The 17720-nt window shown below is 38.9% G+C and overlaps 1 protein-coding gene across 2 annotated transcripts in view; it reads left to right on the forward strand.

Annotated features, from left to right (window-relative positions):
• The window catches only part of AOAH (acyloxyacyl hydrolase), a 224956-nt gene that overhangs the window by 163385 nt on the left and 43851 nt on the right, over window positions 1-17720 (forward strand). For both annotated transcript variants that reach the window (XM_077119693.1, XM_077119705.1), the window contains exon 14: window positions 17614-17650. In XM_077119693.1, coding sequence (XP_076975808.1) covers window positions 17614-17650 — 37 coding nt within the window. The remainder of the gene's footprint in view (window positions 1-17613; window positions 17651-17720) is intronic.

Raw genomic sequence — 17720 nt, forward strand, 5'->3', positions numbered from 1 at the left:
GAAGGCAGGGGATCCATGAGGATGGGTGAGGTGGAGGTGGGAGCTGAGAGATGGAAGCTGCAGATGGAAGGGGCTGGCAAGCTGGGGCATGGGCCGGTGGAGCTGGGAGCTCGGGGGCATTCTGGGAATGGGAGTTTATGGCAAAGGAGATGCAGATGAGGAGTTTCACCCTCTACCAAGGATGGTCACCCTCAGAGGCTAGACACTAGGGTGGCAGTGCCAGACAGCAGCCGGCCAGCGAGGTTGGCATGGCCAATGTAGACCATGCAAACCACCACCTACAGCTAACTGTGCCACACTGTCCTCAGAGCTGTGTGCTCTGTGAGATTAAATACATATAAGCTATGATTCAGCTCTCTCTGTACTTGCTGACCTCACTCCCCCCTCATCCACACTCCCAGCAGAGCCAACCACCCATCACACTGGCCCTTTCCCCATCCCTCTGTGGTTGCACCTCCCTCAGCTTGAGGTTGAGTTCTTTGCTTTAAGTGTTTGGCTTCCAGGTTGGCAGGGAGGAGAAGCCATTTGGACCCATAATTGTATCCCCAACACTCAGCTCAGCATCACTGCACAGAGTAGGGGCTTGACAATCAGTACACTTTTTTTTTAATCTAAATAACTTTTAGGAGTTGCATTTAGCCTACGAAGGGAAGGAAAGCATGCACTGTTATCCCCTGCCAACCTGAATAACTCCATCCCTGCCAACCTGAATATCTCCATAGTTGGCAAAAGCAGCGATTGGCAAGATTACCCTTCATTTAAAATAAAGAGTAGAAGCAAAACAAATTTTAAAGTGGTATTACATATACATGTTTGAAGTAAATAAAAACCCACAAAGGCATCTACTTCCAAAATAACAAGACTTGTGTGCTTAAAGACACAAAAACAAACAAACAAAAAGACCAAATCTCAGCGCCTGCGCCTCCGTCACTGCACACTCTCCTTCCTGCCGAGAGGAATCTCTGCGGGCTAAGGTGATGCCGCCTGCTCTTCTTTGCAGTGTCCAAACGAGACTTTACTAGTTGGAAATATAATGTCTTTTTCACTGGCAGTCTTCTGCATTTTGTTTTTGTAAGTTTAGCAAAAACCTTTAAGTAAACACCTGTTTGGGGCTGTTTTGCTTTCAAAAATTTGAAAGTGATTCAAGGGAATGTTTTTTTCTGGGGCCAAAGTTCTATTCATATAGTGAGAACTTCCCCTCTCTATGGACCCTTATGCTTGCCCGTCTATGGGGAGAAGTGTACAGATAACGAAGTACATAGATATGAAAAATAGAGAATTTTAACACTGGTAAAGTGCATGTGTTTGTAGCCTAACCCCACTTCAGCCCCCTTCCTGCAAACCAGATTTGATTTTGGCCCCCGCAGCTTTCTCAATCGTCTCTTCCCCACCCCGCCTCCCCTTCCTCGGTCTCCCCATCCCCCAAAATTTTGTCTTGCTTGTTCTCTTCCCTGGGCTTTGGTTAGACAATCTGGAGAGTGGGAGAGAAGCAGCCAGACCTGAGAAAACAGGCTGCATGAAGCCCACCCACATAATAAATTACAGGGAAGGAGAAGTGGAGGGGGCGGGGAGAAAGTTGGGTACAAAAGGAGTGAAGGAAGAGTTTTTGAAGGGGACTGAGGAAGGAGGCCATGGAGCAGAATCAGAGTGGGGGGAGAAAACAAAAAGGGAGAGGGAATTTCTATGTGTTGCAGAGGATGTGTGCGCATGAGTTATGAGTAAAGATCAGTACTTCCTTTTAATGATTGTCAAACTGTATTTCTTCAACACACTTGATGCTCCAAGGAAGAACCACAAGAGACTATCAATACACAAGATTCATATCCGCATTAAAAAAAGAAGTCTCTTGTCTCAATACCACAACATAGTACAACTTATTGTTGTTGCTATCCAGTAAAAAAATCCAGAGTGAGGCAGCCCTAAATTCATGGAATTGATCCTATATGCTAATATTTTTGAGCACTAGTCACTGTGGTAGGCATGGAAAATAAAAAGTTTAAACACTAATGCCTGCTTAGATCCAGTTCAAGACCCCTCAATGACTGGTTCTATAATTTCAGTGAGTCATTTCCCCATTCTGAGCCTCAATTTCCCCATGTGTAAAATGAAAGACTTAAACCAGATAACCTCAACTTCCATCCAAGCTCTGTAATTCAGTAATTCTAAGTCACAGTGTGCTAAACTCGTAGCCCACAGGCTCATGCAATGCTTTTTCCTTTATTTTTTGGTGACATTAGAAAGTCTAGAGAGTACACATGTGGTTCAGTGGTAGAATGCTCGCCTTTCATACAGGAGACCCGGATTCAATTCCCCGACCATGCACCCCCTACCACCACCAAAGAAAAAAAGTCTAGAGATTTTGCATAAAACTCCTATTTCCTATTCATCATGGAAAATCAGCAGGCCTGGCCACAGTGAGCCACACAATGGCCTGGCCCAGCAGCCTTCTCTGCAGATGGATAATGTGCTGTGCAGTTCCTGTTCTGCTCCCTGTATACACAGATTTAGCTGCCCGGCCCCTGTGGTGTTCAGGTTTACAAACCCTTTCCCAAGCCAGAGTGGCTGGAACTATGCAAGTGAAAGTAGGCCAAGGACCACAGTATGCAGCAAGTCAGAAGATGCCAGAGTGAGGGAGAGCTCTGAGAGCTGGCCAGGCCCTGGGCGTCCAACAGGAGAGAGGTGACACTGGGAGATACTCTGACACAGCAGAGAGGAGAGAGCATTCCATCTTTCTGGTTACCTAAACCTGCCAGAAAATATTTTGCTCCCTCAACAGCAAGAGAACTGTGATAGCTTTCCCTGGGGACAGAAACACCACTCTTCAAGCCTTGCTGGATAGCAGAAAAAAATATGTTGATGTCCTTTCATGACTTGGACATTAACTGTTGGTGTCCTAGCAGCTAATCATCTGTCTTACCCAATAATATCACCAGGGACCAAGGGTAAGGGCACAAACTTCCAGGACCATCCATAGAAGGATGAATATATATGTAGCTGGAGAGCTGTTCGAGGTTGCTATTGTCACCATTAGTTTTATAGATCTTAACAAATATTTAGCACTTTCCCCAAGCCAGACAGTAAGCTAAGCACTTTACTTTTTTTTTTTTAACTTTTTTATTGTATAGTATAACATATATACAAAGCAAAGAAATAAAAAAGCAATAGTTTTCAAAGCACGCTTCAACAAGTGGTTGTAGGACAGATCCCGGAGTTTTTCATGGGCAACATACCATCCTCTCAGATTTTTCCTTCTAGCTGCTCCAGAATATAGGAGGCTAGAAGGCTTAAATATTTTTTTATCACCACAATCGACTGTTTTTCCTTCTTTTTTGTGAAAAATAACATCATATATACAAAAAAGCAATAAATTTCAAAGCACAGCACCACAATTAGTTGTAGAACATATTTCAGAGTTTGACATGGATTACAATTCCACAATTTTTACTTCCAGTTTCTTCAAAATGCTGAAGAGTAAAAGAGATATCAATTTAATGATTCAGCATTCATTGCATTTGTTAATCCTATCTTCTTTTTATAAATTCACCGCCCCCTTTGATCTTCCCATCCCTCTTTTAGGAGTGTTTGGGCTATGGCCATTATAATTTTTTATGTTGGAAGGGTCTGTCACTAATATGGGGTAAGGAGATGGAACTCTCCAGTGTTCTGGAGAAGCTGGGCCCTCTAGATTTCAGGACTTATCTGGACCAGGGAACCATCTGGAGGTTGTAGGTTTCTGGTAAGTTTCTGTAGTGCATGGAACTCTTGTGGAATCTTGTATATTGCCCTAGGTGTTCCTTAGGATTGGCTGGAATGGTCCTGGTTGGAGTTTGGCAGGTTAGGATAGGTAGCAAGGTCTAACTGAAGCTTGCGTATGAGCAACCTCCAGGGTAGCCTCTCGACTCTATTTGAACTCTCTCTGCCACTGGTAATTCATTAGTTACACTTCTTTTCCCCCTTTTGGTCAGGATGGAATGGTTGCTCTAGAAGCTTTATGGTGTTAATTCTTATTTTTAGGTGTTTGATCCACTTTGAGTTAATTTTTGTGTAGAGTGTAAGATAGGGGCCCTCTTTCATTCCTTTGGCTATTGATAGCCAGTTCTTCCCTGCCCAAGTATTGAAAAGACTATTTTGTCCCAATTCAGAGGATTTGGGGCCTTGTCGAAAATCGGTTGACCATAGATTTGGTGGTCTATTTCTGCACTCTTGATTCAATTCCATTAGTTCTATCTTTATGCCAGCACCATGTTGTCTTGACCATTGTGGCTTTATAATAGGCGTTCATTGGGCTTCTTTGACTTGTATATTTATGTCCTTATAAAGGTTGGGAAGTTTTCCCCCATTATATCCTCAACTACTCTTCCTAGCTGGTTTGAATCTGTTATGTTCTCCAGAAAAGGCTATGTTCTTTTAATCTATTCCTGTGGGTATAACCCATTGTTGGGTAAGACCTTTTGTTTAGGTTGTTTCCATGGAGATATGACCCACCCAATTCAAGGTGGGTATTAATCTTTCACTGGAGTTCCTTGTGAAGAGAATAAGACAGAAAGCATAGAGAAAGAGAGATATAGAGCCCAGAGATGAAACCCAGGGAGAGACACAGACAGAAACAAAACACCCCAAGAGAAACCAGAAGAACACACGGGAGCTGAGAAAGGCATTTTGAAACCAAAATCCAGGAGATAAGAATCAGCAAATGTCACCATGTACTTTCCTGTGTGACAGAGGAACCCCAGATTTCTGGTGGCCTTTCTTCATAGAAGGTATTCTCTTACTGATGCCTTAATTTGGACATTTTCATGGCCTGAGAAGTATAATTTGCAACTTAATAAATCCTTATTATAAAAGTCAACCCATTTCTACTATATTGAATTCCATCAGTGCTAGCAAACTGGAACAGTAACAAAACAACAATGAAGAAACAAATGATAAATTAATATTAAACCAGACTTAACTGAATTCAGTTACGTGTACAAGGAATTATTATTATTTTTATCTACTACTCTTCTCCTCCCAATATCTCTATTCTAACAAAGGAGGTTTTGTATCTTTACTTGGCTAACTGAGCTTATGTTATCACAGGCTTGCCCAAAATGCACACATGAGGAAACCTCAGACAATTCCAAATTGAGGGGCAGTCCACCAAATAGCTAGCCACTATTCCTCAAAGTTTTCAAGGTTTCATGAAAGACAAAAACAGACTGAGGATCTAGTCCAGATTACAAAGGACTAAAGAGACATGATAACAAAATAATATGTGAACCTAGATTGTATCCTGGACCAGAAATTGGTCATTAGTAAGGCAATAAATGCAATTTTAATAAGGTCTGTTGATTAGATAATAGTGTTATATTAATGTTAATTTTTGCAACTTTTTGAAAGTATTTCAAACTGAAAATTTTAAAACAAGCTTTAAAAAACTCACAGAGGAGAGTATTGGGGAGAAGCAAAGACATCACCTTTTCCAAGCTGGTACGGGCACTCAGTAAATATTTGGTCAACCCGACTGAGAATTTCCCCCAAGACCTTGAGAGGGAGAAGGCAGAGAATTATTTATAACAGAAAACAGTAGGCCACTTCTGTTTGGGGATCCCTGACCCAGTGTGGTCACAGCAGCAAAATAAGCTTTTAGTCCCAATTTTTGAGATGCTTGATCTAAAATGCAACTGCTTTTAGATACACCCACATGCCTACAGGAATCAAAACACCTGCTATTTCTCCTGAAGACCAAATATATCTCAAAGATGAAAGTGTTGAATTTTAATGGAAACTTTTGTAAGACAAACATTTCAATCCATTTAGAGAGATTCAACTCCCCTTTTATTAAGGGTACCATTCCTGTTTATAACACTTTCAAATCATTGTAATTCAAGGGATCATTAAACAATGAAGACCTTCCCATCCAAATGGAACTATTTCTTCGGACTTATCTATGCACTCCTTCATGCTTTTCGTTGTTCCATGCACCTAGTCCAGATAGGAGCAGGACATGTGACAGTGACTGGGATGTGAAGAATATGTGATATTGATTCTTCTGTGTTGTCAAGATTGTCAACCTGTACAGCCTGAATCGCACACCTGCAGAGGGCAAGTTCAAAAGCAAATATTTTATTTAATTGTCAATGGCAAGGGCTCCTGAAGCCCTCTGGGATCTCCTTTAAATAGATCTCTTTTATTTAAGGCTTGAGTTAAAGGGCATTATGGATAAAGCCATGTGCTACTTGTATTGATAGCTTAAACAAACTTCCATTTTTATCAGCTTTAAGCCATCCTGGGATGTACCCTTTACCGCTGGTCTTCTCTTTCACTGCCTTCCCTCTCATATTCCATTTGATCTTGCCCCATCTTTGCTCACCAATAATGTATTTGGTACCAGAAATAGAAAAATGAGCAAGACAAAATCCCTGCTCTTAAGAAAATCATAATCAAATGGGAAAGAGGGTAACAACTATAGACCTGTTAAAATGGCACAAAAAAGGAGGTAGGTAGGCGCTTAACTCTGCCTAGAGAAGCAGAGGCAGACATCACAGAGAAGGTAATATTTGAATAAGGAACACAACAAAAAAAGGGGGAATCCAAAAAGCTTAGGGAGATAGTGATTCCAGGTAGAGAGGTTCTAAGGGCAAAACACCTTGGGGGAAGAGTATAGAGAAGTTCAGCATGGCGCATGGCAGAAGGATATTTATGGGATTATGTCAAGTTTTGAGACTGGGGGGTAGATTAGAGCCGCACTGGAAAGGCTATTACATTCTTTTTAAAATATATGTTTCCTGGGATCATCTATCTAATTTGTCAGTGAAATCCAGAACCACATTTGTGTATTTGAAAGCATTTTCAGTAGTAGAAACACCATCAGAAGCTGTTACATAGTTTTTAAGTGCCAACTACTTTGAGCTCAAAGGTCAATATATTAGTCTGAATGTTTGACATGCTTATTGCAGCAAACATTTTTAGAAAAAAGAGAATATCAGTTTAAATTTATTGTGATGGATTTTTAAAACTGGATTATACAACATCCTCCCTAAAATGCCTTCTAAATTATATGAATGCAAGCAAAATCGGCACTATATGAAATCTAACTAACGTTAAATAACATTGTTAGATTTATATTATGTCAGTGTATGACACCATATATTCCATGAATTTTTAAACCTTTAGATTACTTTGAAGATTCTGGTTCCAGGTACAATGGAGAAGGCACACTCCACTCTGTCTCTACTGAATGCAGCTATAAAATCTGGATAGAATGTATTGAACAGCTATTTGAAGACTCTGGAAAGCAAACAATAGTAGGCAGATTAAGGAATAAAACCAGAATTAAATGTACTACCAAATCAGTAGTGAATTTACCAATTTGTTTTCCTCTGACATCTCCTGACCTGAACTCAACGCAGCCCAAAACCCAGAAGTGGGCAGTGTCGTGGGCAGAGAGACCTCAAGAAGAAATCCTCTAGTTCTCACTCAAGAAGTGGGAAAGGGATCTCCTGGCAGTGACAGTGGCAGAAGCAGGGAATTTTAGGGCCCTAAAACCCTGAGGGAGTTGAGGGTACCGCTTCCCCATTGGAATTGCTGTGGTTCCAAGAGGGTGGGGCAAACTCCCATTGTTTATTTATCACTTCCACATCCCATCAGTCAGCTCCAGATATGAATGCATTTGTAAGAACTGCTTGACAGAATTGGGTAGCTAAACTCCTGGCTGGAGGACCAGAAAAGGGACCCAGAGAATTAAAATGTACCAAGGAGATCATGGAGAGGAAGGTGCTCAGGAAAGCAAGCTCAGAAAGTTGTTTATGAAGTCTTAGGCTTACCCCCAAGGTATACATGCATAGATCTGATCCTAAATAGCATACCAAAGATTTTGAGAACCGAACTTAGACCACTGCCCAGGTACCAGAATGGTCACTGGGTGGCACACCCATTAGACCTTCATATAGCACTGCGAACACTTTTAAAATGGGACTCAGCTTGAGATCACACCTTACAGAAGTTTGGTTTGAACTTGCCACCTAAAGCCAGTTTCCTGCCAAGACAAAAATATCACCATGATTCATAGAATATAAACAAGACTCAGAGTCCTACAGTATTCAAAATGTCCAGGATAAAATCCAGAATTACTTAGCATTCAAGGAAACAGGAAAATCTCAACCACACGGGAAAAGAAAATGTCAGAATGACACAGAAATTGGAAATAACTGACAACTTCAAAGAACTTGTTATACAAATACCCTAAGAAGTACAAACAAACACTGTTGGGTTGAATGGAAAGATAGAAATGCTCAGCAAAGTAGTAGAAGAGGGTGGGCCACGGTGGCTCAGCAGGCAGGAATGCTTGCCTGTGATGCCAGAGGACCTGGGTTCAATTCCCAGTGCCTGCCCATGTAAAAAATTTTAAAAAATTAAAAAAAAAAAAAGGATGACATCCTTTACAATGAGATTATATTTAAAAAAAAAAAAAAAGTAGTAGAAGATATAAAGGACAACCAAATGGAAACTTTAGAGCTGAAAAATGCAACAACTTAAATTTTAAAAATTCACTGATGGACTCAATAGCAAAGAGGAAAAAATGAAGGAAAGAGTCCGTGTATATAAAGATAGATCAATATATAATATCCAAATTGAAGAAGAAAGAAAAAAGATGTAAAGATAATGAACAAAGTCATAAGGGCAGGTGGGACAGTACAAAGAAGCCAAACATTTGTGTCATGAAGTCCTGGATGGTTCGATTCCCGGTCCAGGCACTTCCTCCAGAAAACAAACAAATGAAAATTCAACAATGGTGCTGCAATAACAGGATACTCACATGGAAAAATAATGAAATGTGACCCCCACCATACAGCATAGAAAAAAAAAAAAAGAGTCCTGGATAGAGAAGAAAACAGTGGACCCAGAATAGAATAAATCCAAAGAAACTTATGCCCAGATACATCATAATCAAACTGCTGATAGCTAAAAACAAAAACTAAATCTTAAAAATATCCAGAGGAAAAAAAAGAAAGCATTGCTTTTAGAGAAATACAGTTTAAATGACTATGAATTTCTCATTAGAAACCATGGAGGCCAGAAAGAAGTAGAACAACATTTTTAAAGTAAAATAAAAGATCTGTTAATTCAGATTTCTATATCCAATTCAGGAATGAAGATGAAATAAAGACATTCTCAGATGAAGGAAAACTAAAAGAATCTGTTGCCAGTAGGCATTCTCTAAATGAATTACTAAAGGAAATCATTCAGATAGAAAGGAAATGATTCCACAAGAAAACTTGGAAATTCAGGAGTACATTCAGGAAAAGCTATAAATAGAAAAGATTTTTCTCCTCCTGAGTTCTTTAAAATATGTTTGATGATTGACTGCAAAAAATTTAATATCTCTTGATGTGGTTTTCATATATGCACATGTAATATATTAAACAACTACAAAATAAAAGGGGGAGAGAACAGGGATCTATATGGTGGTGAGCTTTTAGATTGCAATAGAAGTGGTAAAATATTGATTCTAAGTTGACTGTGAAAAGCTAAGTATGTATACTGTAATGCCTAGAAAAATAACCATTTAAAAATTGATTAAAGAGATAAAAGAAAAAAATAGATCAATTAAAATAATGTTTGAATAAATTAAAAGAAGGCAGGATATGGGAAAGAAAGGAACAAAAACAGAGGAAACAAATTATAAAATGGTAGACCTAAATTCAAACATATCAATTAATTATATAAAAATGGTCTAAACATATCAATTAAAAGACAGATATATTATTAGAATGAATTAAAAATAGTGACTCAAATAAGTGCTGTCTACAGAAAACATGCTTCAAATACAATTGTATAAATAGGTAACAAGATATTCCAAGCCAATACTAATCAAAATGAGCTACAATGGCTATATTAAAATGAAGCAAAATAGGTCTCAGAGAAAGTAAAATTAGCAGGGACAGAGAAGGACATTATATATTGATAGAAGGGTCAATTCAGCAAAATAATAATAATAATAACAATCCTAAATGTGCAAGTACCTAAAAAGAGAACTTCGAAATTCATGAAGCAAAAATTGAAATAACTGTAAGTAGAAATACACAAATCCACATTTAGAGGTTGAGACTTTAATACTCCTTTCTTAGTAATTTATAAACTAGGAGACAGACAATCAGGATACAGACAAAATAACAACAGTATCGACCACCTAGATCTAATCGATGTTTATCGATTAGAACACACCACCCAAAAACAGCAGAATAATATTCTTTTCAAGTGAAATAGAGCATTCACTATGAAGGAATATGTCTCAGGTCATAACAAACATTGATAAATTTTAAATAATTGAAATTATACAGCAAATGATCTGAACATGATGCAATTAGACTAGATCTCAGTTAGAAAAAGATAACTAGAAAATCTCCAACATTTAGAAGTTAAATAACACATTTCTAAATATTCCATCAGTCAAGGTGGAAGTCTCAAAGGAATTTAGAAACCATTTCTAACAATGAAAATGAAAATACAACGTATCAAATTTTGTGGGATGCCGCTAAAGCAGTGCTTAAAGGACATTGAATACTTATATTTAAAAAAGAGAAAGGTCTCAAATCAATAATCTAAGCTCTCACTTTGAGAAGATAGAAAAAGAAGAACAAAATATACCCAAAGCAAGCAGAAAGAAGGAAATAATAAACAGCAGAAATCAATGAATTTGGAAACAGAAAAACAATAAAGTCAATTAAACCAAAAACTGACTCTTTGAAAAGGTCAGTAAAATTGATAACCCTCCAAGAAAAAAAATTACCAGTGTCAGGAATGAAAGAAGGGAAATTACTAAGATCCCACAGATACCAAAATTATAATAAGGAATAATATAATGCATCAAGGTTTCATGTATTTTGACATTATCCTAATTTTAACATTATCCTATTTCCCATGGAAATTTTAAAGCAAGGACTGGCATGACATTATTTCCATGTTGGTGAGATTTCCTCTGGGAATTGGGAATGTACGAATTGGAAGAAGCTGTTTCTTTGAAGACTAGTTAAGAAGCCATGGTAGAAATGGAAGCCAGAGTGATGAAGGCTTAAATTAAGGCAGAAGGGATGGAAAAGAATACCTGTACTCAATAAGACTTATCATGTAGTAGAATCAAGAAGATTTTGTAGCCAATTGTGCCATGGAGCAGGAGACAGTGAGGAATAAAGAGTAATAGCAAGATGTCTCATGTAGTTGACTGGGAAGATGATGGTACACTAACCCCAACGGGGAATAGGGGAGAAGCAGCGGGTTGGGATGGGGGAAGATAGAGTCCCATTTTGGTCATGTTCCATTTGCAGCATGTTAGGGACATCTCTGTAGAGGTGTCCTATAAGCAGTAGGAAATATGCATCAGAGACTCAAGGAAGAGGGTCAAACTCAAATAGAATTTTGGCAATCATAACGTACAGACTATGATTCAAATCATACAATTAGATGGTCTGATCCAGGAATAACATTTAGAGCATAAAAAAGAAAACCAAAGTTGGGAACCTTAGGTTTGGAAGAAGAGGAGACACAAAGAAGAATTAAAAGAATGATCATTGGTTAGGTAGTTGAGGAGAACCAGAAAAGCATGGTGCCCACCAGAAGAGAACAGAAGAGAAAGAGAAAGTTTCACAGGGCATGAAACAGTCATCAGTGACCCCTTTATCCTCCTTTCCTCTCTAGACCAGTGCCGAATCAACTTGTCATTAAGTGACATATCACATGTTCATTTAATAGACACCTACCATGTGCCTAGTACTGCGGGAAAAAAATTCACTTTCAAGGAGCTTTTTGTCAATGCATATGAAAAAGCCAGAAAAAAAGTACAAGACCCTATATAACAAAGCACCAAATAGGATATATTCAGAAGTCAAATGCATAGGCTAAACCATAAGTCTTATCAAAGGAAAAGAAAGAGAGATAAATCAATATTTAGCAATGTAACACGGAAGCATCTCCTGCAGAAGAGGAGACATAAGAAGAAGAGCTGAGATTGGTAAATAAGGGAATTGTAAAAAGAAGAAAGAGAAGGAGGTCTTGTTTCAATTATCTTGATTCCGTTTTTTTCCTAATTCCTTGTAACTGCACAGGCACATGCGCACACACACACATCTTGTCAGAAAGGACTGAAAGAAAGAGAAAAGAAGGAAGGAAACAAAGGAGGAAAGGAGCGAGTCACAAAATGAATCACCCCAATTCTATTGCTTTCCAATTTTGAACCAAACACAAACTAAAAATTGCTACCAATTACTTTAATCTTAATTTTTGAATGCTCATCTCCCTCTTTTATAATCTGCAAGTGAAATTTTTAAGAAAATAATTTATAGCTATTTCAAAGAAGTTGATTCATTTTGCATCACCCTGTTGTTGGGAGGGCAAAACTGGGTCAAAGTCATCTGTGTTTTGTTTGGCACATGCAGTGCTTTAAAAATCATTGGGTTAGTTGCCAACATCTAAAAACTGGGAGATTTCTCAAAAACTCCTAGATTTCCAACTTCTGTTGTAAAATCCTAAGACCTGATGTGTTGGTTTGAAATGATGTATGTCCCCTAGAAAAGCCGTGTTTTAATCAAAATTCCATTTTGTACAGGTAGAATAATCCCTATTCAATACCATATGTTTGACTATGTAACTAGATCATCTCCCTAGAGATGTAACCCAATCAAGAGTGGTTATTAAACTGGATTAGATGATGACATGTCTCCACCCATTTGGATGGGTCTTGATAAGTTTCTGGAGTCCTATAAAAGAGGAAACATTTTGGAGAATGAGATGATTCAGAGAGAGCAGAACAGAATGACATAGCCACAAGAAGCAGAGTCTACCAGCCAGCAACCTTTGGAGATGAAGAAGGAAAATGCCTCCCGGGGAGCTTCATGAAAGAGGAAGCCAGGAGAGGAAGCTAGCAGATGATGCTGTGTTTGCCACGTGCCCTTCCAGATGAGAGAGAAACTCTGACTGTGTTTGCCATGTGCCCTTTCAGTTGCAAGAAAAACCCTGAACTTCATTGGCCTTCTTGAACTAAGGTATCTTTCCCTGGATGGATGCCTTTGATTGGACATTTCTATAGACTTGTTTTAATTGGGACATTTTCTCGGCCTTGGAACTGTAAACTAGCAACCTATTAAATTCCCCTTTTTAAAAACCATTCCATTTGCAGTATATTCTATTCTGGCAGCTAGCAAACACCTGACAACCTGGTTCCCCGTTCTGAATGGCAGGAATCAATCAGGGTTGAGTAGCAGCTGCCTTCTCTGGATGGAACTTATGATCTGCAATAGACCTGGCTGGCTGTTGAAGCCTACAGGCCACTGAACTTGCCACCCCGACCTAGACAATTTCTGAATGTCATTTCATGGTTTGCTTGAGTGCAGCTGTGGTTGATAAATTAAAATGCACCTCAAAGTACTTTTCACAGATCCTCATGTTACTAGTAACAATGCAAATAATTCCATTTTCAATTGTTACTCTTGTCCATTATTAAATTGCTGGCTGAAGTGGACTACTAACTGAAATGCTGCTCACGAGTTGTAAGCAAGTCTCTTTGCCTCTCCCAGCTTCATCTGTAAAATAAGGTACCTGACCAGATGCTTTCTAAGGACCCACCTAATGCTGATACTCCATGACTTTATGCATTCCCTCTAGTAGTGCCAGGAGGCAGAATTATTGTGATGCTAAAGATGCCTAAGCTTGAGGGCCCCTCCCTTACCTGATGACAATGTGTATTCATAAAACATGCCAACATAAGATAGTTAATCACAATTGGCTAAGATTGCTGTCTTCTTTTGACCCTGGTTTCCTTTGATGTCAGATTTCATTTTTATGTTTTCTCCTTAAAGAGGATCCCTTAAATGGTATGAGCTTCAAACCTCAGAAAGCCTGGACCTGCTCCTGCTGGATACAGGCTATTATAACAAATATGACATTAAAATAGAGATTGCTTTTGAATAGTGTGTAAAAAGCATCAGGTATTTTATTGGGAATTAACAAGCAAGTTCTCGTTTTAGGACTTTAGGAAATACCTACTTGTCTTTCAGGACTAGCTTAACACCACTTAGGGCTTCTCTGAGTCCCTAACACTCTATGTTCACTACTTATTTAGAAACTACAAGCTTCATGAGAACAGGAACCATATCTTCCCTATTTACTGATGTGTCCCCAGCACCTATTACAGGGCCTGGTACATAGGAGGTATGCAATAAACGTTGCTGAGTTAATGAATTACCTAATTTATAAAGACTCATTATGCTAATATTTAAATAAACCCCATTCCTCTCTATGAAGAGTTCGCAATTGGCTGGTCCAGGCACTAAAAGTTACATGTTAATTTAGAAAGCCATCATAATGGCATTGTCAGTTGGTTTCAACACACAGAAGATGAAGCCCTTCTGCTGGGGTTCACACAGATCCAGCAGGAGAAATGTAAGCTGAAATTCATTTACAGAAGGATAACCAATGCCAAGATTATGGGAAACCATTCTTCTCCTCTTACAATGTGCTACACTATACTTAAATGGACTGGATGAGACAGTCAGGACCTGATGGCCCTTTTGGGCCCTCCTCCTCCCTTGACTGACGACAGGTAGTTCTCCACTGGACCACTCTGACAGACATTTAAATAAAATGGTACCATTTTAAGTTCAAACTTTTCCCGTTTCTCTGAGCTATAACTGTACAGCCCAAAGCATCAACTTTTGAAAATATTTTCCTTGTTTTGCCACATCCAATATGCTAGGAGGTCGCTTCCTTTCCTGCTCACAACTCCCAGGACTAACTGCTTCACTACATATTTCCTCTAATGGCAACAGCAACAGCAAAAGCAGCGTCTGGGGAAGTCTCTATATAGGAAGAGAAATACAATAGAGACTGAGAGGAAGAGAGATAGGTAATGTTGATGATGCTGGCAAAAGGATGGTAGAACAACAGAGAAAGAAAATTAAGAAGAGACTGATACAGGGGTGTTACATAAACTAATTCCACAACCTCGTAAAACCTGAGACCTCGAAAAGAAAATGGAGATCGTGGAAACTGCAACAACTTTGAAGCAAAGAGAATTATGTTGCTCATATTATGTATATTCACCAGAAAAAAAGGGGGGGGAGCATTTGGGTAAAAAAGGTCAGGCAATTCCCTTCTCCTTGGATGACTGCTTGTGATTGCTTTGTTTAAATCAACCACAACTAGTTGTGAATGTCCTGTGTCTTAGTCCACCAGCAGCAAAGGGAAATGGTGGTGTAAGCCTGGGGTAGAGGCTGCCAATGTGGTGTGCCATTCCAGGATTTTATTTTCATTGTCTCCAAGCTCTGTGGGGTCATTGCACCTCAAATTCTCAGCTACACTCTGATTAATGAAAAAAACTATTGGCCTGACCTGGTTCTTTAATTTTTTTCCCCCACTTATGGCTTGAGCTTTCATTAGCTTCTATTTCTCATTAAGAGAAAAATCAAAGAGAATTAAACACCTCTTGATTTATTATCTTACTGAAAATGGGATGTTGAGAGTCATGGGGATGGAACTGAATGAAGGGCCACTGTAGGAAACTACTATCAGCATGCAATGCCTGGACTCTTTCTTTTCCCTCTTGAAGACAATAGGGAACAATATAACACCAAGAAATACTTTGAGTCTATACATTTTGGCCTCAGTATTATAAAATACAGCACTTCATAAGAGCAGGGGTAACAGGCTTCAAATCTCATTGGGTTTTTCTCTTTTCATGCACTGGGGCTGGATTCGCACTAAACCTTTCAAAGTTGCTTACTAGCACTCAATTATATTGGCTACCCCTATCAACTCTAGCCCTTAAGTATACAGTCTGTCCTATCATTTGTTATTCTTCTACTATATGTCAGGCACATGGAAGGTACTTAACAAATTAATAGAATGGGTGAATGAAGGCATGCATGGGGAAGCAGGTGAATGCATGCATGCATGCATGCATGAGGAATTAGATAAATGAATGCATGTATGGGGAAGTAGGTGAAAGAATGCATGCGTGGGAAGCAGGTAAATGAATGTATACAGAGAGAAATAGGTGAATGAATGGGGAGAGGGCCTAACTGCCCTGAATTTGATGTTCATGTGCAATTTTAAAATACATTGCCTATTTTAATTTGTTAAAGCTGCTGAAATGCAATATACCAGAACTGGGTTTGCTTTTTGTCCTCTTATAAAGGACTCCAGTAAAAGGATTAAAACCCACCTAGGGCACTCCTCAACTGAAATAACCTAATCAAAAAGTCCCACCCATGATGGGTTTTCACCCATAGGAACAGATTAGTTCTAAGAACATGAATTGCTGGAGTCCATAAAGCCTCCAAACCATCACACCGCCTCAGAAGGATATAAAGCAATATTCATTTAATGTGCTAACATTCCTGAATTGGCCAAGAGAACACCAGTGTTACCCATACAGCTTGCAGCGAGTTGCATGATCACTGCATGATCACACAGCTTCCAGGAAACATGGGCCAGCATGCCATTCACAACTGTGCACTACCCTTTCTCCAGGTGAAACTATAGGAACACACACTGGCTCTCGCATAAAATGTATCTACTCCCCAAGCTTCCAAGTCCAGAAGTTACAGGAGAATCTTGTAGGGGCAGTTGTTTTTTTGTCTTTCCATCTCTTGCACCACCCACCTCAGGATTACTCACTTATTACTATCAGAACAGTACCCAAGGGACAAAAAGAAATATACCTATTTGGATGCACGCTTTCAAGATTCCCAGCCTAGGGAAGCAAAGTGGGACACCAAGCCAGAGTTCAGCATTGCAAACAGAAGGAATGGGGCTTGAATTGCTATTCTTCAAATCATTACTAGTGGGGCTCTGGACAAATCAAGTAAATGAGTCTCAATTTCCTCATTTATAAAATGGGAATACTACATGCCTACCTACCTCACTCTGTTGTGTTAAGGCTTAAATTTTAGCAGAGTACCTAGCGAAAATAAGTATGCAATAACTATGATTTTCATATCAAGACAGCCATTGCAGGAAGCAACAAGAATTGGAAGGAGGAGGGGCAGGATTGTCATGCATATTATTAGAGGAGTTAAAATATATCAGATCTACAATCTGAAGCTTGCATTGGCCAGCCAGCTTGGAAGAGCCTCCGGAATGAGCAGGAATTCCAATACAATCATTGGAATACCAATGATTAAATGAGGCTCTCTAGGGAGTTCTCAATGAATCCTTTTTCTGTTCTTCTAATCCTTCAACTCCTTACTTAACCTTTTGGTTAGTTTCTCTCTTTGGTGGAATACTGATAGAAATAGAGATAGAGGTATAGATAGAGCTATAGATGTACATATACACTGTATTTTTCTCATATCTACTAAAAAGTTTAGTCATTCATGCTTAGGAAATGTCTTGAGATCCTTGAATTCAAAGAATTATCAGTAATATTAATGCAGTGCCAAGTAAACAGAAACCCAATAAGGAGATTTACAGGTAGAATGCTCCAGAAATTCACAGGAAACAAGTTATTGCCATCAACATGATGGACTGAGAAGCTTCTGAGTATACAATAATGGTTCTTCCATGATTTCAGCCAATCATACCTTTGGATACCGTTCAATTGAACTTGGTAACTCTTTTTTCTCAATTTTAATTATCCAGGTGCATCTTCTCAAAACTTGGAGAAATTTATTAAGAGGTAAGTGACTGGAAATTTTTTTTTAATTTGGTTTTCCAATTTGAAAAATGAATGAAAACTCTCTGTCATT

Source organism: Tamandua tetradactyla, chromosome 1, assembly GCF_023851605.1.
Source record: "Tamandua tetradactyla isolate mTamTet1 chromosome 1, mTamTet1.pri, whole genome shotgun sequence".
Classification (NCBI taxonomy): Eukaryota; Metazoa; Chordata; class Mammalia; order Pilosa; family Myrmecophagidae; genus Tamandua; species Tamandua tetradactyla.